Source organism: Punica granatum, chromosome 4, assembly GCF_007655135.1.
Source record: "Punica granatum isolate Tunisia-2019 chromosome 4, ASM765513v2, whole genome shotgun sequence".
Taxonomy (NCBI): domain Eukaryota; kingdom Viridiplantae; phylum Streptophyta; class Magnoliopsida; order Myrtales; family Lythraceae; genus Punica; species Punica granatum.
This window is the reverse complement of record NC_045130.1, coordinates 4,528,291-4,551,850: the sequence shown is the minus strand read 5'-3', so window position 1 is coordinate 4,551,850 and position 23,560 is coordinate 4,528,291. Positions and strand designations below refer to the sequence as shown.

The following is a 23,560-nucleotide window of genomic DNA, read 5'->3' as shown; positions in this document are numbered from 1 at the left end:
ATCGAGGTTTCGGTTACAAGGGACAAAGCCATGGGCAGTCAACTGTAATAATGCGAGCACTCAAATGCAGAGGACGTAGAAACAGGACTTGCTGCATGTAGTCGACTATGCTGGCGTTTATTTTCTGAATTTTGTCCAAAATGCACAATAATTGAAGGGGTAACTCCTATGGACGTGTCCCACACAATAGGTCTGTCACGAAGAGAAACACCTCTTCGGTCAATACTCATTGCATATAGATAAATAAGAGCTTTTGGTACCATAATTCATTATCGAACCTTTCGAAACAATTCTTGAAAAAACCGAGTGAGAGAGAAGGGAATTTTCCGAGTTTGTTAACCAAAAAATTCACAAACTTATTGTATCCCAAGAGAGAATTCCTATTAAATCCATTTGTAGCTTTCACGTGGAGACAAATAACTCTCTTTGGAACTGCATCAACTGCACTTAGTTGACTGCAGCACTTCCCATTTTCGGGTCTTAGAATAATCAACAACTGCAATCCACGAGGTTTAGAAAGGCCAAGCTCACGCAGCAGGACGGATCTTTTCTGTACATCTGCTCGCAGAGTGAGCCAATAAATGTGAACTAAAAAATCTGCTAGCCCGACCGCACTTTGTGAGGGGCCGAGAAGTGCTTTGCAGCAGCCACGATTGCCGCTTCAGGCCCAGAAGTGGGCTTTGCTGCGGCAGTCGAGGTCCGCTTCTTTCCGGCCCTATCGCCGCTAATTTCAAAGGGGACAAAGAAGCAAGAAAAGAAGGTGGAGAACCAGTTGATGCTCTTACTAGGAGCAACGGCCATGGTGCTTTTCTAGCTGCAGCAAAATTTAGGGGCTGTTTGGCTGAAGGACTAGAATATTGCAGAATTTTGTTGGCTGATTTGTTCTGAGTTTGATTTGGTCTGAATTGCTAATAATAAGATTATATATGCATATTTATATATAGAGCAGAATTTCTTGATGATCAAGGAAGGCAGCCATGGCGGTTTCGTTTCCCTCGGTTTCTCCGAAACATCTCTCTGTTCTCCCTTTTCCTCCATGGAAATGTCAAAAAGCAAGTCAACATGCTAAGACGGTCTAGTCAGTTCCTCATACTTCATCAGCAAGGTATATATTAAGCCGACAGGACACTGCTTACATTTCAATTACGTCAACAACTCCTGCACATTAAAAATGTGGCTAATTATTCGAGAAGCATTCCACCTGCGTTTCGAGGTCACTTCCCAGCATATGGAATCGATCATAGCCCATTGAATTTTGTTCATGGCACAAACTATTACGAGCGACAATTAACATAAATAGTTTTATTGTTCAAGTTAAGAAGCCACCTAAAATGATGTTCACGAAAAATTACTAATATATTAGTTTCTGTAAGTCATTCTCGAACTTTCGCTGCCACTGTCATTGCGCCATATCTTTGGTGGGCCATCAGAGGCCGAACGGAGCTCCGGCGAGGTCATACGGATCTCACCCCGGCTATATATTACGTGCCATATCATTGCAGTGGATGATCTGTAGAAATGGGCCCAGGGAAGCCTATAGCCTGCGGAATTGGGCTTACGGTGGGATCGGTCCAGAGGATGATTCCCTCTCTTTCCCGGCAATGAAGAAAGTCGTTAAAACCCCCCAAATCTCCGTCATCTTTTTTGAAATGGAGTTTAACGGAACCGTCAACTGCTGCTTCCTCTCTTTCCTCTAAATACCCCCCAAAGAGCGCGAGTAAGGCGAGGGAGTGTGTGACGACTGACACTCATCAAGAGCGTCTCGGCTCCCTATACTCTCCCTCCCCACTCGCCCCACCGTCCGATCTCGGCCCTCCCCTCCGGCGAATCCCGCCCCTCCATGGCGGCGTCCGCCGATCTCCGATCTCCCTGAAGTCTCCGGTGAGTCCTGATTCTGCTCCCCCCGCCATTGGTGCCTGCTTGCTTGCTCGCTCTCTGATCATCGAAACGATCCTCTGCTCTTATGTTTGGATGCTGAAAATCTCCGAAAAGCGGTGAAACTCGGCGTTTCTCGCGGCTTTCGTGCTGATTTCGTTTCTGTGGCCTCCAGAATTCGCCGTCACCCCATCCCATCCGTCGTTTTCGCCTTTCATGAGTGACCTCTGATACCTCAGATTTCATTTCCTGTCAGTTCGTTCCATATCCACCACAGTTTCACTTTCTATTGTGACGAAAATCTATCCTCTGGGAACTAAATTTTGTCGATTTCTCATCTTCGAGCGAAGCACCAAGTCTCTGCGGCTTTGTTTATTGGTGTTGATGTCTGAGAATTCCTAGAACCGAATCCGTGCTTGCAGCTGCAAGTTTCAGCGGGAGGTTTCTGATTGAGATGGCGGATTACACTGATTTTGACCTTCGATTCGGTTTATCATCAGTTGTTGAAAATCATATGAAGTTCGGCGCCATTGATCTTATTCTGTGTGCCGAGATTTGACCATTTTCAACTATGATCTGTTCTGTCCTTTCTTTGTGGTGAGGTGGTGTCCGCCTTTTCCCCTTTCTGGTCTGCCATTTCTAGTGATGTGATCCAGTAAGTAAAAGAACAATATTTTATTCCTGATGTACTTCGCTATACTTCGCCATCTACTCAAGTTATACCCTTTTGCCTTTTGCCTAGAAAACTAATTTATTTTATCCCCTGATCATGCCGATTCAGGTCATATGAGCGACTTCAGATAAGATTGATCTCTCATGACTCTGGAATTTGGGTACTTTTTTTTTTTCCTTCGATGTTTTCATAAGTAGCTGATCTTCTCAAGAAAAGAGCATTAGGGAAGGCCAGAGGCTTTAGTGGTTCACTCACAGGAATCCTTTGATTTACCCTTGAATTGAGATCTGCTTCTGATTATCTTACTTTGGGCTAATTCAAGGCAAGAACTTTATACCTTGCTAACAGAAACCAAATGTCTTTATTTGTCTCGGTGTCTTAGTCCTTTTTTTCCATTACTGAATCTGAGCTTTGTCCTGAAGAAGCCTAGTTTTAGGTGATGATAGTAATCAAAGAGCAGAGGCTGGGAACCTTTGGCGAAAGGTACTATAGATATCAAATATCAAATTTGAACCTTCTTAGACCCCCTATGGGTGCTCTTGTACTTTGAGTTGATATAAGAAATTTTTTCGGGATTAAGTAGATAAAGAGTGATGGAGAACTACTGGATTATGCAATCCACCCCACTTCTTTGAAGCTTTTGGAAGATTTGATGTAATGAGAATAACTGCAAGAGTGGCTTTCATCCATAAATTGTGAAGGCATTAAATTGATTTTGATCCCTTATAGATCAGTGACAGCTAACACAGCAAATTTTCGGTTAACTTTTGAGGAATCTTATCTTTTCCACTGAAATGGCAATAAAAATTTTTATTTTAGGGCCTGAATTCAAATTCTTTATTTTGCTTGCTAATTAAAGTTTCTTCTTTTCTTATAGTGTGCATCAGAGGAAGCTTTCCAATGTAGCCACTTATCTTTGATATTTCATCTGCTTCACTGCCGTATCTGCTCAGATGTAAGATATGCAGACTCGGATTAACTCTTAAAAGAGTTGATATGGTTTACTTCTGTGCAAACATCTCTGAACTCCAGTTATTTGAGTTAGGCGTCTGCTTGAGAGATAAGCTCTCCGCTGTCGCCTTCTCTGCTGCCAGTGAAGTGATCTGCCACTTCTCCTCACCCTTCCACGTTCCCTGATCTGGACATATCTGTAAATAACAAGATGGCAGCTGCTGCCTTTAGAGGGCCTCTGAATGGTGAGTATCGTGGGAGTAATGGAATGGACAGCAAGCCCTCTGCTAGAAGGCGAGTTTTTGTGCAAACTGAAACTGGCTGTGTTATGGGTATAGAGTTGGAAAGGAGTGACAATGCTCACACTGTGAAAAGGAGATTGCAGCTTGCTCTCAACGTTCCAACTGATGAGTGCTCATTGCTGTATGGAGATATGATTTTAAAGAATGATTTAAGCACAGTTAGAAATGATTCTCCTCTTCTTCTTGCACGGAATTTAATGCACAGAAGCTCTTCCACTCCGTGTCTCTCACCCACAGGGAAAGATCTTCAGCAGAGGGATCGGAGCGGTCCAATCGAAATATTAAGTTGTCCAACTCCATCTGCATGGTCAAAACAATTGATCAAAGAAATCGTAAAGGCTATGAAGAATGGAATTGATCCGGTTCCTGTTCATGGTGGTCTAGGAGGTGCATATTATTTTAGGAATTGCCACGGAGAAAATGCTGCAATTGTGAAGCCAACTGATGAGGAGCCTTATGCTCCCAATAACCCTAAAGGTTTTGTCGGTAAAGCTCTTGGGCAACCAGGATTGAAACGTTCAGTGCGTGTTGGGGAGACTGGTTATAGAGAAGTCGCAGCCTACCTCCTTGACTTTGACCATTTTGCCAACGTGCCCTTTACTGCCATTGTGAAGGTGTCTCACTCGATTTTTAATGTCAATGATGGGGTGAAAGGGGGCAAGAATCCTCTGAGTAGTAGACAGGTTAGCAAGATTGCTTCGTTGCAGCAGTTCATCCCTCATGATTGTGATGCTAGTGATCATGGGACATCGAGCTTTCCTGTTTCTGATGTGCACAGGATTGGGATTTTAGATATTCGGATTCTGAACACAGACAGACATGCAGGGAACCTTCTAGTGAGGAAGCCCGATGGGGCTGGGAACTTTTCACAGGTAGAACTTGTTCCTATCGACCATGGCCTTTGCCTCCCGGAAAGCTTGGAGGACCCATATTTTGAGTGGATCCACTGGCCACAGGCATCAATCCCTTTCTCAGAAGATGAGCTGAGGTATATAGAGAATCTCGACCCCATTCGAGACTCTGAAATGCTCAGGATGGAGCTTCCCATGATACGGGAGGCTTGCATTCGTGTCTTAGTCATTTGCACGATTTTCTTGAAGGAAGCAGCATCCTTTGGGCTCTGTCTTGCTGAGATTGGTGAGATGATAAGTAGAGAGTTTCGGGGCCATGATGAGAAGCCAAGTGAGCTCGAGTTTATATGCATTGAGGCGAGGATGCTATTAGACAAGAGAGAAACAGCAGTGAGTGAGGAGGTTGCGTCAGAAGAGAATGAGCAGTTTCAGTTCGAGGTGGACTCTGAGGATGATTATAATTCAGACTGGACTGCTCACGTAGAGAAGCTGGCAAGCGGAAACTCATGGTTCAGGTCAAAATGCGGAAATGGCCGAAATCCACTATCCAAGCTAGAGGAGAGTGTCGATGAGGCAGAAGAGGAAGCTGAGAGTGAGAAGGATGAGAGAGATTCAGGGGGAAATGATTTCGCTGAAAGTACAAACCAGGAACCCACTGTGCAGAAGCTGTCAAAGTGGGTGAAAGGTGCCCAACTCGAAGAGAAAAGTTGGCAGCTTGGCGGAGTATCACAGAAAGGCAGCCATTCATCTGGTGCTTCATCTGGAAATAGGAGCGTCAATGAGCAGGTTTCTGCAAATACCAGTTTCGTGAAATTTGGCGACATGAACGAACCGGACTGGGCTCAGTACCTGGAGAACTTTCAGAAGTTGCTGCATCATGCCTTTTCTAATCGTAAACCTGCGAGTGTTGGTCAGAGGCAGAGGCAGAGGCTCGGGACCTCCTGCCAATTCTGAAGGACATTAATCCTAAACCCGATGGTAATGAAAGACATATGGCTTAACTACTGTTTTATGTTTTCCGTTGTCTCTGTCTTTGCTGTGTCGATAAGAATAAGAATAAGATTGGTACCACGAAAAGATGAGAGCAAGAAGAAATATTCGTAGAGATATGCAAATTAAGTGAGGTTTCCTGTTATACATACCTCATCTGTTTATTGTGCTCTTGTTTAAAACGCTCGGGGACAATTTAACAGTACGAGTTGAATCGTAATGCGTGTTCTTTCTTTAGCTCATTCTCTGTTTGGGCACTCTGCAAGTGTAAGAATATAAAGATTGGACCTGGGAAGCTACTGCATTGGTTAGCGGCTGTTAGTCTCCCCATTAATCTCCTCAGCAATGACCGGTAAGAATTATATCTGTGGGAATTACTATTGCCTGATGTTGGTTCCTTGCTAAAGAATGCAAAATACATCATTACATTGAGGCTTATTTCGGAAAACGGACAACTATGATGAAAGAAAGGAAACTTGGTTGATTCGATTGGAGGGGTGTATACTGGACTCATAATGATTGCGGTCGCTGGTTTATCGCCCGTTCTTTACATTCCAAACCACGATGATTCTCGAGTACGAGCTATGGAATATGTTTACATACCAACTCACGAGCACCTCTTCTTTCTTTAACATCAATGTGGACCCACGTAGCAATAATTCCATTCACTGAATTAAAGAGCTGAATGATCGATATCCGCTGTCTCGGCATTTTTTAAAACGATTCCACTAAACCGAACGAAAGGGTGAATCGAGATGGATTAGGGACATGGTACCAACCTCTTTTGTTAGTTCTGGACCCACATAGTGCTTTTGGAGTTTCTGTTAAGTTCCTTTTGCCCTTTACAAAGGAGACCGAGAATGTTGGGTACCTTTGTGGGTGGTTGTCAAGTACAGGGGACTCCCCATGAACTGTTTTGCATCATTAATGACATTCTTCCCTTGACTGGACACAGCATGACAGGAAATATTCATGATTTCACCCAAATATCTTATACTGGGTGGATCAGCCATTTGATAATTCTCGTACTACCTCTCGAATTACATCATAAGGCTACAAAAAAATGTATTAAGATTCTCAGGATTTGAACATCATTTCTGCTTAGAGTTTTTCGCCTTCGAATTGTCGGTTCCAAAGTACATTGAGACATGACTTGAGATGCTTTAGGATAAGGATATTGATATAGGATTGTTTTTTTTTTTATCTTGATGATAGGTTTGGCATCTAATAAAATAAGATCCATTAGATCCAAATTGCCGGAGTTATGATGTGTTTGCTATGAACTTTATCTTCGGAGAATAATTCGGCTCGGAGCACATATCAACTGTCCAGATCAAACTGTACGAGTTGAGCTTTATCAGCTACCTCCGGAATGGCCCTGGGAAAAGTTCGAAAACAAAAGGCTTAAGACTTTTAAATTGCTCTATTTTGCTTAAGTTTGAACTAACTTCTACTAAGATATTCATATATTCATTGCTAATACTATCAAAATGTTGTCGAGACAGAAAGGAGGAAAAAGCTACACTCTGATTCATTTAATCTTTCTCCTTCACGCTGGCAATCCTGCTCAACTCTACTTGCTGGTTCTCTATTCGGCTTACAGTTCGAGAGATATCGCTCATTGCAAATGAAAGGGTGTCTTCTTTCGTGAGGCGTTTCTTCTGTAGTATCTTGTGTATTGCCTGTGAGATCTCCGCGACCGATGGGCGCTTTCTCGGCAGCCTGTGCAAGCATCTCCGAGCAATGTCCGCTAGTCTCCTCGCCTCATCGAGGTTGCACTCTCCAGCGAGTCTCTTGTCAAGGATTTCGTCAACTCCATCTGGACTCATTGAAGCCTTTCAAAGGGAGAAACAAATACGTACTTATGAGAGGGCGCCATGTTACTCATTGAATCTGAAAGCCTTGCATGTATGCTGAAAGAAACCTTAGTGGAAAAGAGCAAAAACATGCCTTCCATGTTTTGAAAATGACTCATCCAAAATCTACCATAACACACGAAAGAACTATCCTCAGGCAACTAGATCTGTAACTCTCAATTTTGCCTACGCGGTGTAATAAGAATAACACACGTAGCAAGTAAAAAAAAAAAAGCAATGATAATGCTTACAAGATTAACGTATTCCATCAAGTTCTGATGAGGGTGGATCGCTGTGATGAGCTCAAAGATGATAACTCCGAAGCTGTATATGTCGCTCTTCATGGTGAACTTGTTTGTGGAAATGTAGACGGGATCTATGTACCCATATGTCCCTTTCAGTCCAGAGTTCCGGCCATCAAACACCTCTTCTTTTGATAGCCCAAAGTCAGCGACCTATTAAAAAGGAAAAAGGAAAGAGTCCAACAAACTCACTTCGGAAAGGAAGAGTAGCCATTGTTACCACAACCTGACTAAAAAATGATTGGTCAAGCTATATGCGAACCTGATGGTTTGGTCCAACTAGAAATTATGGACATTATCTGATTAAGTTCATAGGGGGAAAAAAAAAAGGGATGTCTTGATTTCTTTCTACAAACTAGCTGGTCTTTCCAGTTCATAATGATCCCATGCAACACGCATTTCAATCTGTTTCCAAGACCTGACCAAGATAATTTCGCCACTTCCTGTCCCATTCTGCTCTTATTTGAATAGTTATGATGGTGAAGAAGGAGTTATTAACACGCAAACATTGAGCAATAAAGATGTTCCCCAATGCTATCTCACCTTAGCTCTCATATATCGGTCCAACAAGATATTGGCAGACTTCAAGTCGCGATGTATGACTGGTGGGACTGCCTACTCAAAAACAGAATATTTCAACTGTCAAGGAATCCATCTTCCTACGAGGAAACGAGAGACTAGAACAGTCAATAACACATACCCCTTCATGAAGGTATTCAATTCCATGAGATATGTCAAGAGCGATCTGAAGTCTTTCTTCCCAACTCAAAACCCGAGCATCTTCAGCTGCGTGGACATGCAGCAGGTAAAAATGAGTGACTGATGAATTGGAAAGGTAAAGGTTCTAGCTTGAGGAATCTCTGGTTAAAGTTTAATTGAGATGGAAGAAGTTCAAAATTTTGCATGTCACATCCACTGAAATATCCACTCGTGTAAAGAGAATTATGATCTTCCCAAGTTCTCATGCAAGTGTGAGATCCAATAATTATACAGCATATCCAGCAAGTAGATTTTGAGATGGACTCCTTGACGCTGAAGAACTTACAATATAGGAGGTGTGCCAAGCTTCCATTACTCATGAACTCATAGACTAACATATGCTGTCCTTTATCAATGCAATAGCCCGTAAGATTCACTAGATTCCTGTGATGTAACCTTCCGAGTAAAGAGACCTTCAAAAGTGTAAACAGTAATATTAGAAGTCGATGGTGGGAAATTGGGCAAGCATGTTCCATTCACCACTGTCTGATCTTGACGGAATGGCTTCTGTAAACTCAAAAAACATCAGCTTGATAAATCATACAGATTAGATAGGTAAGGTCGTTTCTGTACGAAATTCAAGGGCAGTTCTTAGTTCTTAATTTGTCAAGATTTCCTTCCTATTCTCATTCCTTGATTATTGCACATCTGAAATGTTTGTAAAGTTTTGCCAGATGCACCAATTTAGCTTATTCCCACAATACTCGAGTCTACTTTAGCAGTGCCAATAGAACATATAACACTGGAGCTTTTGTCATTAAACAGGAGGAAATTTAAGACAAGTAATGCATCTCAGAAGATTCTAGAATTGACAGCATTGAATCAAAGCCCCACATAAACCTCGAGACCGAACTTCAGTTTAGAAGCGCTACCCAGTACACCAAACACATTCTGCATGCAGAAATTAATAGGGAGGACAACATTTCCCTTTTGATCTCTCTCATGTTCTTTTCATGCATGGTGTTCAGACAAGGAGCATAGGTACCTCTGTCTGAAACTCCTTTTCCCCCTGTTTCGAGTCAGAAGCAAGCACCTTTACAGCAAAAATTTCTCCCGTCGCCATTGTAGCTTTATATACAGGACCAAATGATCCTTGCCCTACAATAGTCGTGAAATTCAGTGTAGCTTTTTGAATGTCCCTGCAAAATTTGTAAAATTCCATAAAGCATTTACTATATAAAATCTAGGGTATTGTAATAATTATCGGTTCATATGTAGCATAAGCAATTTTCAACAGCAAGAATGGATTCATCTTCCGACAAATATCAGTACTCTACAACTTCGTCGCCTTCAACTAAGGACATAAGGAAAGATTCTAAAGAGTGAAGGAACAAGCATAACATTTAGTTTTAATAGTACAGTTTAGTTAGTATGCACTTTACTTTGTTTTCTAACTGAACATATACAGGTCTCCGCTCTAATTCAATAGTAATTCTGTCTAGCTTTCCTGTTTGTTTCTTTTCAGTACATGTCTAGAATAGTCTGCAGATCTAACGCCAAATTATAAGAGGATAAATTTGTGAATTTAAGTATTAAGAGAAACAGTCACTACCACTGTAGAACGTATTAAGCATTCATCTGAAAAAGCACTTCTTCTATCAACAGCCCAGATTGACAGTCGCAGAATTAGAAGTAGAATCTAGATGTGGGATGCATTCTAGTTCTGCTAAGAATCTTCAATCCTAACCCCAAGTGGTTTGGCCTAGTGGTTAAGGTGCGCCTAAGTTTGCACCAAATCCCGGGGATCGAATCCCCTTGGAGCCACCGGAGCACCTTTGGCGTGATTACCCGCTCTGTGTGCCGCCGGGGGTTCACAGAGCCCCGGGGATTAGTCGGGCGAAGCCTGGACACCCCGGGTTAGCAAAAAAAAAAAAGAATCTTCAATCCTATTTACCTATCTTAAAGAAGTCAAACACCCTATTCCTAACGTGGTTCATTATGCTTAGATTTCAGAAATTCAAGTACAAAGGACTGCTTTAAATATCTAGACATAGATAAACTCCAAACTAACCAGTGTGAGAAATAACCAGCAAAAAGTTCAGTTTGCAAAATGCCATCTGAACTTTTCACTTACTTGTAAGGGTATCTAGGTATTCCTGAAGCAGAAGTCAGCCAATCTTTATTATGATTACTACTCCAGAAACTGAACACAGAATTCTTCTTCTGCTGGCTTTCCTTCTCGTTACCCAAATTAGCAACAGAATTTGTGATTGATGCACTGAAGTCGGTGCTTGCATCGATTCCGTTCATTCGGATGGGAAGAACTGTCAAACTCCGTTCGTTGGAGCATCGGCGGAGATGGGCATGCTTCTTGTGCCATCTTATGACAAAGTATATGAGTACAGCTATCAGAAGACCGAGCGCAAGACCCACAGAAAGGCCGATGACGATCAGATCAGCTTGATGCATCCTTTGGCCTGTTCTTAAACCCAGACAATGAGAACATCTTGAAGGCTCCTTATTTCTGTTATAAGCTCACTGTAAACAACACAATACAGTGAAACTACGAATTAATAATCTTCGCCAGGGAAGGCTCAGTTTTAATAAACGGATGCTAATTGTAGAAAGAAACATGCAACACCCTATAGGGATTACATCATGAAATCTGCAGGCAAAAGAGATTGAATGAGCCGATCTTCATAGTACTGTTTTGAAATAGGTGGGAAGAACAAACAAATCGAAAGATGGGGCAGACGCTTCTCTCACAAATTGCCCTATCAAGGCATTAAAACTCGATGAACCCCATGAAAAGGTCAAAGAAGACGATGACTGTCATGTTCACCAACCATTGACTGCAATCTGTGGCACATTCAATACTCTCTACCTTCAACGTTGGAGGGCTAGCTCAAAATGACATCATTCCAACAGTTCAAAGAACTTTTCAATTTCAGAACATGATTCTTGCCCATGTAATGCCTAAACTCAAGCTAACATACATACAGGGCTATCTCTATCTCACTCTTCCAGATTTCCGACACTACACTAATCAACAACGCAAATAGTAAACTGGCCTTGGAGATAATTCCAATACAAGATGAAAAGAAACCAAGAACTCGACAGCAAAAACATGAACCGTCATCAACCTTAACGACCCAGAATCTGGACGATCGGTATCCGCATAAAGAAGAGAATTTCACTGCTCGAGAGGGATCAATCCCGCCGAACTGAAGACGGGTTCACTCGTCTTCTTCATTGCTGTGATTCAGGGGGTCAACCGTCAATGGACGAGACTGAATAGACGCGACCCGGTTCAAGAGCAAGAAACTGAACAGACAGGGGAGGGAGAGAGAGAGAGAGAGAGAGAGAGAGAGAGATTGGTGGCTTAGTTGGGGAAAGGGCAAGCAACGGAATAAAGAAACACGGTTACTGGTGACCTTTGATGATTGTTGTTGGCGCAAAGGAATATTCGTCCGCTGCTGGCCCCCTCCTCCCCCTTTCGATTAAGGGTAGAAATTAGTACAAGAAAATGAAAAAGAAATTTAAATAAAGAAATATGAGTAGTTCATTGATGATAATCGAACTCGAAATTTCTAAATTATCAAGTGAGAGTGTTATCCACCGCACTACGTTCCATTTCTTAATTGCATTTTCTTGAGCAAACAAAAGAATTTATTAATTGCATTTTCAATTATTATAGTCGATAGTATTGTAGCATAGTCAGTCGTTCTAGCCTCTAAGTGAACTTTAGTCAATACAACTTGTATTTTTATAATAATCCTCCTTAATTCACCACCGTATAACTTGATATAACCCGTCATAACCCACAATTCAAAGGAGTCATAAATGAACTTTGAGTAAATTCGAGTTGTATCACGATATTGCGTTAGACAACAACGGTCTCTTTCTCTCTGTATGGCCGGTAACCCGATCAAAGGTGCTGAGGATTGGCCTTACATGGGAATGCAGTAAAGACGAGGCTTCGGTGGATCCGCCTCTCTATAACAATAACTCCTTTCCTTTCCTTTGTGCTCGGTGTGGTTTTTGGGTTGATTTTCCAATGCGTATCCATTAATTCACCAAATTGCAAAATTAAAAACAAGAAAAAAAAAAAAAAAAACCCATCAAAGAAACTCACAAGAGGAGAATCCATGAGATAATGATACTCAATGGCAACGTGAGCAGAGCGAGAGGATTCTTGAGGCAAGTCGAGATTCTAGCTTGTTTCGGCATTTAACTCGAGCTATACGTAAATACTCTATCTATCGTATGTAAAGCGGACTCGTGTGGTTCTTCGTTGATAAAAGATCAAGGAATTGAAAATGAGAATATACAGAAGAGCTTTTTTTTTTTTTTTTTTTCCCGATCTTGAATATGAATTTTACTTGGAACTGACCAAACCCTCCCTTGGTTGGGACAACTGACAAGGATGTAGGCAATGCTACTTGCAGACATTGAAATTTGGATATGGTGGGTGGGTTGATGGGTGCAATTGGAGGGGCCGGCTGACTTCTTCAGACCAAGTCTTCCCAATGTGCGTTGTGTGCCTATTTATTTATATTTGAATTTTGACATCCAAACATCCACACATAATGATGATAATTATAATATATATTCATATTTTATGTTCTCTTTATTTGTTTTTAATGCAATCTCTTAAATTAGTACTATGGAATGGAAAGGTAATGTAATAAGTCCAACTACTTTGGCGTGCCATTTGGTGCAACTCTTTCAATCAACTAATATGGTGCTTTGGAGATGGTTTCAACGATTATAAAACAAATATACTACTAGTCATTTACGTGTTAAACCACCTGAAAATCCTTGAAAAAAATGTTTTTCTGTTAATTTTTCACACAATCGAGCTAATATATTATGTGTTTGGCTAAAATTCAAGTGTTGCATGCCCGGGGTTAAAACATGTAATAATAGATTTTCACAGCGCCGCCTGCTGACCGTCATAATTATGTGTTTGTTACAGTAGCGATTCTTTTTTTTGCTGAATAAACATCATCAAATATTATTATTAGATCCGAGCATTAATACAAGGGTAGCCCTCAAACATAATTAAAGAGTCAAAATTTGATCGTATGGCAAATTGACATATATCGTGTGCTTGAGGGTTCAAAGATCGAGATACCCAAGTACAACGCCATTCTGAGAACGATGAAAGGACCATACTAATATCTAAGACAACGTTCTTGATGTCCCAAGGGAAGTTCCCAGGACTGATCAAGGCATTCACAAGCACTAGGTGTCTAATTCAAGCCAAATCTTCGACCAACCGAGATTGAGGGCAAGAGAGATAGCAGCGAGGACAGCTTGGGCTTCCGCTTGGAGTGGCAGGGCTGCTGTAACCGGTGCACACCATGAGCAGCATATGTCACCATTAATGGGTCGTGCGACACAGGGGATGGCGGCTATGGATCCTCACCAAGCCGCGTCGGTGTTGAGTTTCCACCAACCCGCGTGAGGATTGCTAGTAGGTGGGGTAGCGGGTGGAAAGATGGAATTCTCTCTGTGTGGATTGGGGCTACAGGAGGTCTGTCCATAGGCACTGCAGCTTCAGAGGTGATGGGGTACCTGATGCTACATTTAGGCTACAAAGCTCGGGGGCCTTCCTTTGTATCTTGCCAGTAATGTACTTCCCTTCCTGAATGGTCCTCATAGGTCCTACGTATCTGCTGCAGTGCCTGATCAATATCAGCCCCAACCCCTGCAGAGTAACATTCATTCCTTAAGTTCCATAGCACACAGTGAACAACAACACTACAAAGTGTAAAATGAGTAGGTTCAACACAGTCATTCAGCAAAAGGACAGGGGCCTGGACCAAGAAACTGATAATCGACGTTGGACTATCGTTAGGAAAATTATCAACAATTAACTTCCACGGTGATTTCCTCTAAATAACATGATAGAAAATACATTCACCGAAAAGGTGAGCATAGTTATCGGAACCGGTTTTACGAAGTGGACACGTTGTTTTCACCACGTGAAACATAAAATGAGAAGGTTAGAAGGTCGTCGGCAAACATAAAAATGAGAAGTGGTTGGACCACTGCGACCAATCTGGACTCCTTTGATCTCCTTATTGTTTTCAGACTTTCAGCCTCGTAAAGCAGTCTAGACAAGGTTTCCATAGCAATGATAACGAGGTATGGTGAAATAGGGTCACCTCGTCGGATGCCTCTTCTCAACTTGAAGTAACCATAGGGGAAGCCGTTTATTAAAATGGAGAAGAAGGTGGTAGAGATACATTGCTGTATCTAGAAGACGAAAGTTGGGTGAAACCCAACCCTTTGTAGGACGTTTGAAATGAAAGACCATTCAATCCCGTTGCAGTAGCGATTCTAACCAAGCACAAGCCATCGGCATTGGACAGAACTCATAAGACAAAACCTCTTAGCTACGCATGATTGATGTATCCCTGCAGGCAGACCACTGATCATGGGCTAAATTGAAGAAATTATAGATTGTGGACCAACTAGACTTAGACGATGGGCTGGGTCGGTGTGGCCCAAAAATGGTGTCCTCCCTAAATCCCAGGGCCTAAGTACCGATAAATTTCAGGCACATTCGATAAACTTGAAATGGCACGGAAAAGTTCGTGATAACGTTGTGAGCATAACAAGACCCTAGTAGGTCATTCTACTGCTATTGGACTCATAGACAGTCGTATATATACGTGGATGTAGTCATTTTTTAGGATATGTGAACAAGTCATAAAAGGAATTTTATCGATCGTGTAAGCTACCACCGTCAGATTCCGATAGAAATTCGAGTGTGTATATATTCATAGAAGAAATCACACTAGAGACAACTAATCGTTTACTAAGTATACTCCTCCCACTTGCCCAATCGGAACTCAAAAAAAAAAAAAAACTTTTACAGCCACATTTTCAGGTCATTTACCCATTTTAGTTTTTCAAATTAATTAATTTTTCTAATATTTTTTAATTTATTTTCGGCTTTTTTTATTAAACTTCCTCGTATCACGCTTGAAAGGGATTGCGTCGTTCTACATCGTTCCTCCTGTTCCTCTGTTGTACTTGTTTATGACTCGCTGATTTACGTCCACCTCCCCGTATTTCCGTGCTGTCTCGTCTCCTGCTCCCGTAGTTCCTGATGGCTCCTGTGTGGTACGTTCCATAGATTGCTTTCTTCCTTCCTTCTCAATAATGGGTTCCTTTCTTCCCACCTTTACTGATCTGTGACTGTGAAAGTTTCGTCCTTTTGGGGCGAAGCTTTATTGACGTTCTTTCTGATCTGACATCCCTGTTGTTGGGGTTGTTTGGGAAGGTTCCGGGAATTTGTTGGGGCCTCTTCTTGTCCAACGAATCGCACGCCGCGGTTTGTGTTCCTTAATCTGTGGAAAATTTGTGGGTGAAAGTTTCTGCTGAAATGTTTAAGCTGCAATTGGTTTCGTTGACGAAATTTGATATGCTCGGAGGTTTTTCTCTGGTTCTTCACGAGCAAATGAACCCTTTGCTTCTGGCAGTAGCTGACCCCGAACTGATGAATTTCCGACCATTTCAAGCTAGATTAATGGCCACTGATTGTGTTATCGACATGCGTGGTGTTGGTAATCTGGGAGTATTATGTGGAAACAGTAGCTTCTATTCGAAGGCTCTCTGACGAAAGTTTTCTCTTTGTATCATTTGACATCAGAAAGGAATCAGAGAATGTTTTGCTTTGCACTTACCTTATAAAGGAGGATTCTGTGAAACTTGTGTTTACATTTTTTATATGAATAGTTGAAGATGACTAAATCTTCTTCGTGATCAATGTTTCAGTTTTAAACCTTAGTTCTATTGGGTATGCTAATTTTGTGCTTATGAATTTTGCATCAGTAAGGACTGCTCGTTTCTGTGTGCGAGTCATTGAAAAGTCTGTTGTGCAATTCGCACCTACGCTTGTTTCCACATATCAGTTTTACAGTCTAAAATAGATGATTGATCCCATGGATTTGTCTATCCTTGCTTCGAAATGCATTTTGTTGATGACGTTCCTTTTAATGATGAAGTAGACATATAGAATACAACTGTGATGATAATACAATTATGAGAACTTAGAGTGGATAAATTATCCTATAATTTGACAGTTGATGCTTGAGTAGGTCATTTTTCCATATCTGAACTTGGTCAATGAATCCTGTCTCTTGGGTGCCACCTTTCAGGTTTTAGGACGAGTGGGCTTTCCGTACCATAAACATGGATTCAGATCCTGTTCCCGAAGCAAGTGTCTCGGTTGATGATGTGGAAACTACTCGCTCAGAGCTTGGGTCAAGCAATGTTGATGATACCGGTCTTGTCATTTTATCTGATGGAGAGTTGAATGGAGATATAGCAAATGCACAAGAGGCTCTTACAAGGATTGAATTGGATTTGGCCTGTGCATCGGAGAAGCTATGCAATCTAAACATACTTATGATGCATGTGGCTACCAAGGAAGGTGAACTCGAAGCCTTTGATTCTGTTGAAGAGGGAGAAAAGTTGTTTGAGTTAATTGGGAAGGCTTTGCAATTCGATTTCTTGTCTGGATTTCTGAGTTCTGAGGTGAGGGAATTGGATAGTCTCCTGAATTATCTGAAAAGAGACATTCTAGATGCCCGCCAGCTGATACCTGCCAGTGAGAACCTTGGGAGAGACTTCATAGAAATGGAGGAGAAGTTGTGTGATTCCGAGAAAACTTTGGACCGATTGCAGGAGCAGGTCATTGAACTCCTTGAACAGTCTGACACACTCCAGAAGGCTCTGACGGGCTTGCATGCTGAAGAAACTGGTAACTCTTCTGAAACAAAATTATCGAGTTAATAGTGTTTTGTGTTTTGCTATTTGTTGAAAATGCATATATTTGCAGGAGAGATGGAGAAGAGCACGGGTCTTTTCATGAATGTTGAATCAATGGATACTAAGAACAAAATGCAAACTGCTGAACAGCAGAGGCATTTTTTGAGGATGCTAGAAAAATCTCTGGCGAGAGAGTTGGATCTCGAGAAGAAGGTGTCAGAGTCAAGACTTATCGAGGAGGAGCTGAAACTAAGATTACAGTCTGCAGAGCAAGAAGTATTTTGTTTGGAGGAAGAGATGGTCGAGTCTCTAGAGAGATTCTTTCAAGCAGATAATGCCTCTGAAGTCCTTCTTGGTATTTCGAAAGAATTACTAGGTCGGCTGCAAATCTTGCAGTTTAACTTGAACAGTTCTGCTCAGCGAGAGGCTGACTTAAGGTTGAAACTTGAGGATATCACTGAGAAGTTGATAGTCAAGGATGATGCTCAGCAGAAGCTTGAGAACAGCTTGAAAGCCAGTTTGAAGGAAGCTGAAGATAAGTTAGTTATTGCCAATTCTGAGATCTCTGCTCTCAAGGATACTGTCAGCCCGCTTGAGAGGCAGATCGAGGAATCTAGATCCTCTGGAAATGGAAGTCAAGAACAACTTAATCGAATTGAGGATCTGACAGAGAGATTGTCCAAATCGGAAGCCCAGTGCAAATTACTCACAGAGAAGAATCTTGAACTTGAGCGGGGGCTGGCAGTTCTCAAAGGCTGCGGAATTACTCCAGAGAAGGTCAACTTGCTTGAGAAGAGGTTGAGGGAATCAGACATTCTGTTGCAACATGCAGTGGCATCAGCCGAGGCTAGTGAAGAGAAGCAGAAGATGTTGTACTCTGCAATTGAGGATATGGAGAACATAATCGAGGATCTGAAGGGTAAGGTCTCGAAGGCTGAGCATCGGGCAGACAGTGCTGAGCACAAGTGTATTTTATTGTCTGAAACGAATGCAGAGCTAAATGAGGAACTGAGCTTTCTAAGAAATAAGATGGAATTCTTGGAGGGATCGTTGACTCGAGCAGAGGAGACGAAGATGACAAACGCAAAGGACGTTAGGGTCCGGGCTGGTGTGATGGCAAATCTGGTCATGCAACTGGCCATGGAGAGGGAGCGCCTTCATAAGCAGGTAAAGTTCCGTGCTAAGGCAAAGTTCTGGAGTTAGAATGATCCTGAAGCTATTTCTAAGCCAAAAGATACTCTTTATCGTGCATGCAGATATCTTCATTAGTGAAGGACAACAAAGTTTTGGTAGTGAAGCTGCATCAAACGAGCAAGGATAGCGGAACAATTTTTGGAAAATTCTCGTCTTCTGATAATAATCCCTTTCCCGCTGCTACTTCTGCTCGAGACCTTAAGGAAGAAGTCACGACTGAGTCTTTGGCTACCTCAAACAAGGTTGATGCTGCTTCTCGTATGTTTAACCATTTCATGTTCTGCTTTTGGTGAACTGGATAACATCATCCAGCTTTATGCTTGATGATGATGTTTTTCGTTTTTTGCTTGGTTTAGGTAGAAGAGAATGTGGAGAACACGTCTACAGGTGATCAGGATCTAGGGGATTCAATCTCTCAGCTCGATGCATCGAGGAGAATTGATGCCGGAGTGCTCTCATTTAAGCACGTTGTTGTCGCAGCTCTGATCCTGTTGATGGCAGCAGCAGCTTCTCAGTTTTTCTACCAATGAAACTGCCCTCGACAAGGAGAGGAGATTCTTCTTGTCTGAGGTCATACGGTTGTAGAAAATTCCATATGAAGAGAAAGTTCCTCACCAGTACTAATAAGCCTGCCATCTCTGAGTTCCTCGCGCCTTTAATTATATAGCGATACTCCAAGAGGGAACTGCTGCCACTGAGTTTTTCTCGTCATTTGCAATGGAAGCTTTCTGCTTGCCATAGGTTTTGATAGATCCTGAGGTGGATGCGCCGACGAAGCCTAGATTACAGATGTGAAGATGGAACAGTTTTGTTACGGAAGCAAAAGGGCCTTGCGCTTCCTCAATATCTCGATACTGCAACTGGAAGCATCTGCTCTTTCGACGGTTTTTGACTGTCAACAAATTTAGGGCGTCCTTCTTGTACTCATCCTATGTGTAGTTAGCTTTCCTTCTCCTTCTTTGTATACTTATGCTCTTCTTTGTCTATCAGGATCGAGAAGTTGCAATCGATGACGTAAGAAAATCAGCCTCGAAAAATTTTGAAAGTTTAGATAAAAATGGATTAATGATCCATCTTGTATCCTTTTTGACACTACTTGTATCTTAATTTCTATTAACTTTGTTGTGATATCCATATATATGGCCTACGTGACTTGATTTGGTACTTAACGGGTTGTTTGCTAGTTTGCCTGTAATTATTATTATTATTATTATTTTGTTTTCGGTGGAATGCCGGTAAATTCGATTATAGTTTATATTGATATTGATACCAATGGCGCTCCCTCCTCCTCTTATTCATCATCCTGAAAAATATTGTCGAGCTCTAAATTTTAAAACAAAACATCCGATCCTAATTTTCCTTTTTTCTCAATATTTGAACCAAATTCTAACGGTATTAATGGTGAAACTCACCATCAAAGTCCGGTGACCTAATAATTAAGACTTGATATAGTTGCTTTGACGTCTTGAATTCGAATCGCCTTTCATACATTTATAATTCTTATAATCGCCTTTTATACATTTATAATTCTCGTAAGAGTCCTGTATTTTGTTGACCGCTAGTGCTTTAGCGGAGGGTTGTGCTGACTGCCGTGGAGCCGAAGGGTAACTGGTTTATTATTTCAAATCCCTATTTTTTTCGTGATAAAAAAATAATAAATCGAAACATGTGATGAAATCCATAACAATGAAAAGAATGAAGCTAAGGGTGATAAATAAAAGAAGATGAAATTGAAAAAATATCTAAACATAGAGGACCAGAATTTAACTAAAAAAAATGGCCTACCTTCATTTCTTCAATTTTCCTGTGGGAAACGAAGACGACGACGAGATTATCTGAACCCGCTTCATCCGCGTCTTCGGCTCCACCAGTGGAGTTTTCCGGCTACTCCTGATTGTCTTCCGGTGAGCAGTCTCCTCTCCTCTACGGCGACTGGCAACCCGTCGGAGATTTTTACACTAGAGCAGGAATCAAGCTCTTCTTTTTCTCTCTTTCTGAGTAAGTTTCTGGCATCCTGCCACCGGCTCTTATCCTCTAGAATGCAGTGACCCTTTGATGCCAGTGACCCGAAAGTTCTTCCTTTCTCCTTGTCGGGTTTATTCCGATTCCCTTATTGAGATACCTCGGATTGAGCTTGTAAGGAAGAGTTATGGTGGAATGCTTGAAGAATCCGGTTTGCTATTCGAGGAGTTCCTGCCCTCGTTGCTGCTGTTGCTATAGTATTGTTCCGAAGTCAAGACCAAGCGAAGTCCTGCACAAAGTGTACATGATTCCCATCACTAAGCTTAGAGCGTCCTGTTTCAGTTCACCAAAATTGGACAGCTATGTCCTAGTAAAGTCTGTTGCTAATGATAATGTTGAACATGGATTTATGGACGGTGAACTGGATGGGGGCAAGGTGCTTTCAGAGGAAAGTGAGGGGTCGGAGAGAGTATTCACTCTTTTGAGAGATGCAAAAGGTGGAGATGTTGATAGTCCTTCGGCGGTGCATACAGAATTGGTCTGTATGAGCCACAGCGGGATGCATTTTCTCGAGGAGACAGATGAGGAAGTGTTATCGGAGCGGGTTTTAGTGCTTAGTAGAACGAACAAAGTCAGAAGTGCTTTTATATTGTATAAGTCTATGGAATTGTCGGGTCTTTATCCTAACAAACATGCCTGCAACTCGTTGTTGTCCTGTCTCCTGAGGCGAGGGCTGCTCGATGATGCCTTGAAAGTTTTCAAATCCATGCGATCGAAAGGTGCTTCTACAGGATATAGTTATAGTCTGATACTAAAGGCAGTTGCAGATGCCCAAGGTTGTGATTCGTCTCTCAAAATGTTTATGGAATTTGAACGGGGAAACAGTTCAGTGAAGGTATTTGATGCAGTTGTTTATAACACAATGATCTCAATTTGTGGTAGGACAGACAATTGGATGCAGTGCGAGAAACTGTGGGAGAGTATGAAGGAAAATGGCCACAAAGGAACTGCAATCACTTATTCTCTACTAGTCAGCATATTTGTTCGTTGCGGTCAAAATGAACTTGCCCTGCAAGCTTACCATGAGATGGTTCAGCGTGGATTAAAACCGGGAAATGATGTTTTGCAGGCAGTAATGAAAGCTTGCACGAAAGAAGGGAAGTGGGAATTAGCATTAAGTGTATTTGAGACTATGTTGGCTAATGGCCAGCGCCCGAATTTGATCAGTTGCAATGCCCTTATGAACTGTCTAGGGAAAGCTGGAGAGGTGGGTCAAGCCTTCAAGGTCTACGACATAATGAGAAGGTTTGGTCATGAGCCAGATGGTTACACATTGAATGCATTAGTCGGTGCCTTATATCGGGCGAACCGACCCTCTGATGCTCTACGACTCTTTGACAGTGTATCAAGAGAGAAAGGGTTTCACCCAAACTTGCATGTTTACAACACCGCTTTAATGTCGTGTTCTAAGCTAAGATCATGGGACAGAGCTGTACAAATTCTATGGCAAATGGAGGCTTCTTGGTTATCTGTCCCAGTAGCATCTTACAACCTCGTTATAGCTACCTGTGAGGTTGCAAGGAAGCCAAAAGTTGCGCTTCAAGTTTATCAGCACATGATTGACAAGAATTGCAGCCCCGACACATTTACTAATCAATCAATCCTAAGAAGTTGCATTTGGGGATCTCTCTGGGATAAAGTGGAGGAAATTTTGAAGGTAAAGATGAGCCTTCTTTTCCAACCCTCCTCCGACATATTTTGGTTCTCTAACTGATCTCTCTTCTCTGCATTAGTTTTCTCTTACATTTGCTTCCCTTTGATTCTGTTCAGGGTGCGCTGGATGCGTCTTTGTATAATACTGCAATTCAGGGGATGTGCTTGAGAGGCAAGATTGATTTGGCGAAGACCTTGTACAGGAAAATGCGAGAGAAAGGTTTCAAACCCGATGGAAAAACACGGGCATTGATGCTTCAGAAGTTAACAAGAAACTAACAATTTGCGGGAATGGGCTCTAATGAGAACTGAACGAGTTCAGCTTAGCAATTAATAACTGTCGATTCTCTACGAGAAGCCCTTGTGCAAGAATCCAATACACCGATACTGCCGGATCCGCACATGTAACAGTTACTTCCGAAATGGATATTTAATGGTTGATTATTCCGGTTTGCCATCCTCTTTATGTTCTTGAAGATGAGTCAAGGAACAGTTTGATTGGAATCAATCCAAATGAGTGTGGCTTTTGCTCTGATGGGAAATTATGGACATGAGGGGTGAGTGTGGATAACATCTGAAGCACCGAAAGGGGAAACATCAAGATCACAAAATGAAACACCGAGATCGAGCCCACTATACTCTGCACATTTTACATCTCTTTACAGCCTTTAGACAAAACTGCCCCAAGTGGGTCGAAAGCTTGCCTGCAGAAACTGGTGCACTCGATCGGCAACATTTCCAATCGACAAGAACTAGGGACACTACCAGTGCCGTGTGCGGATATCACGTGAACCGAACTATTATTCTTGCCCTGCTAGATCATCGACAAATCATGTGAGTACAAGATTGGTAGTACCGGACAGTCATACAAAGTTGTCTCAGCAATTGGGAGTAAAACAAGTAGAGAAGGTTACTTTTGCTGTTTGCTCCCGATTTGTGAAGAAAGAAGAAGAAAAATCTCCAATTTGCTTAAGACAACGCAACATCTTTATTATCCACATCGTTAGTGGCATCAACACCACCTTAATAGATGCAAGTAAGCAGACAACCGGTGCGTACAAGTTTGAAACACTCGAAAAATGAAAGGAAAATGCACGGCCCGCCGTAACCCGATGTATAGTACTCATCTTCCGGGTAGAATCTCACCGGTCTGTTCGAATGGTTCACTCTGATATTGTTTTTCTGAATTCTGCCCGCTCTTTTTAAAATTGATCCAACGTAACCGGACTTGTATATCGACGAGAAACCACGATAATGCAGGGCACGCAACTTGAAGCTCCTTTTGTTTTATTCCATAAAAAAATTTGAGACTCATATCATTCATTACACCGGAGACTGAAATCTCAATCAACCTTTTATGTCGTTTCCTCTTTTTGGCCTGAGACATTTTAATCAATCTTAAAAA

The 23,560-nt window shown here is 41.9% G+C and overlaps 4 protein-coding genes across 9 annotated transcripts; 3 read left to right on the top strand and 1 right to left on the bottom strand.

Moving 5' to 3' along the window:
* The first annotated feature begins 1,347 nt into the window (after window positions 1-1,347).
* LOC116206397 (phosphatidylinositol 4-kinase gamma 5-like) lies at window positions 1,348-5,884 on the top strand. 4 transcript variants are annotated; one of them, XR_004156671.1, is made up of 2 exons: window positions 1,348-1,881; window positions 2,971-3,419. XR_004156671.1 is itself a non-coding variant. In XM_031539264.1 (2 exons), exon 2 carries the CDS (start codon window positions 3,711-3,713, stop codon window positions 5,604-5,606), a length of 1,896 nt encoding a protein of 631 aa, XP_031395124.1. In that variant the 5' UTR covers window positions 1,709-1,881; window positions 3,426-3,710; the 3' UTR covers window positions 5,607-5,884. The 4 variants fall into 4 exon arrangements, 3 of the variants coding, with proteins under 3 accessions (XP_031395124.1, XP_031395126.1, XP_031395125.1); XM_031539264.1 differs by lacking the exon at window positions 2,971-3,419 and adding an exon at window positions 3,426-5,884 and having other exon boundaries at window positions 1,709-1,881; XM_031539266.1 differs by lacking the exons at window positions 1,348-1,881; window positions 2,971-3,419 and adding exons at window positions 1,908-2,530; window positions 3,426-5,884.
* Window positions 5,885-7,030: 1,146 nt separating this feature from the next.
* LOC116206398 (calcium/calmodulin-regulated receptor-like kinase 2) lies at window positions 7,031-11,907 on the bottom strand. Its single transcript, XM_031539267.1, has 8 exons — window positions 11,643-11,907; window positions 10,634-11,037; window positions 9,545-9,698; window positions 8,846-8,972; window positions 8,501-8,586; window positions 8,344-8,415; window positions 7,750-7,953; window positions 7,031-7,477 (listed from the first exon to the last, which is right to left on the bottom strand). Exons 2-8 carry the CDS (start codon window positions 10,966-10,968, stop codon window positions 7,178-7,180), a joined length of 1,278 nt encoding a protein of 425 aa, XP_031395127.1. The 5' UTR covers window positions 10,969-11,037; window positions 11,643-11,907; the 3' UTR covers window positions 7,031-7,177.
* Window positions 11,908-15,499: 3,592 nt separating this feature from the next.
* On the top strand, window positions 15,500-19,649 carry LOC116204875 (WPP domain-interacting tail-anchored protein 1). Of its 2 annotated transcripts, none has more exons than XM_031537227.1 (5): window positions 15,500-15,636; window positions 16,674-17,278; window positions 17,357-18,453; window positions 18,543-18,722; window positions 18,837-19,649. In XM_031537227.1, exons 2-5 carry the CDS (start codon window positions 16,708-16,710, stop codon window positions 19,008-19,010), a joined length of 2,022 nt encoding a protein of 673 aa, XP_031393087.1. In that variant the 5' UTR covers window positions 15,500-15,636; window positions 16,674-16,707; the 3' UTR covers window positions 19,011-19,649. The 2 variants fall into 2 exon arrangements, with proteins under 2 accessions (XP_031393087.1, XP_031393088.1); XM_031537228.1 differs by lacking the exon at window positions 15,500-15,636 and adding an exon at window positions 15,674-15,847.
* A 575-nt stretch (window positions 19,650-20,224) lies between these two features.
* LOC116202222 (pentatricopeptide repeat-containing protein At3g29290) lies at window positions 20,225-23,073 on the top strand. 2 transcript variants are annotated; one of them, XM_031533679.1, is made up of 3 exons: window positions 20,225-21,278; window positions 21,390-22,159; window positions 22,273-22,466. In XM_031533679.1, the coding sequence occupies exons 1-3, from the start codon at window positions 20,630-20,632 to the stop codon at window positions 22,432-22,434; spliced, it is 1,581 nt and encodes a 526-aa protein (XP_031389539.1). In that variant the 5' UTR covers window positions 20,225-20,629; the 3' UTR covers window positions 22,435-22,466. The 2 variants fall into 2 exon arrangements, with proteins under 2 accessions (XP_031389539.1, XP_031389538.1); XM_031533678.1 differs by having other exon boundaries at window positions 20,238-22,159; window positions 22,273-23,073.
* The last annotated feature ends 487 nt before the right edge of the window (window positions 23,074-23,560 follow it).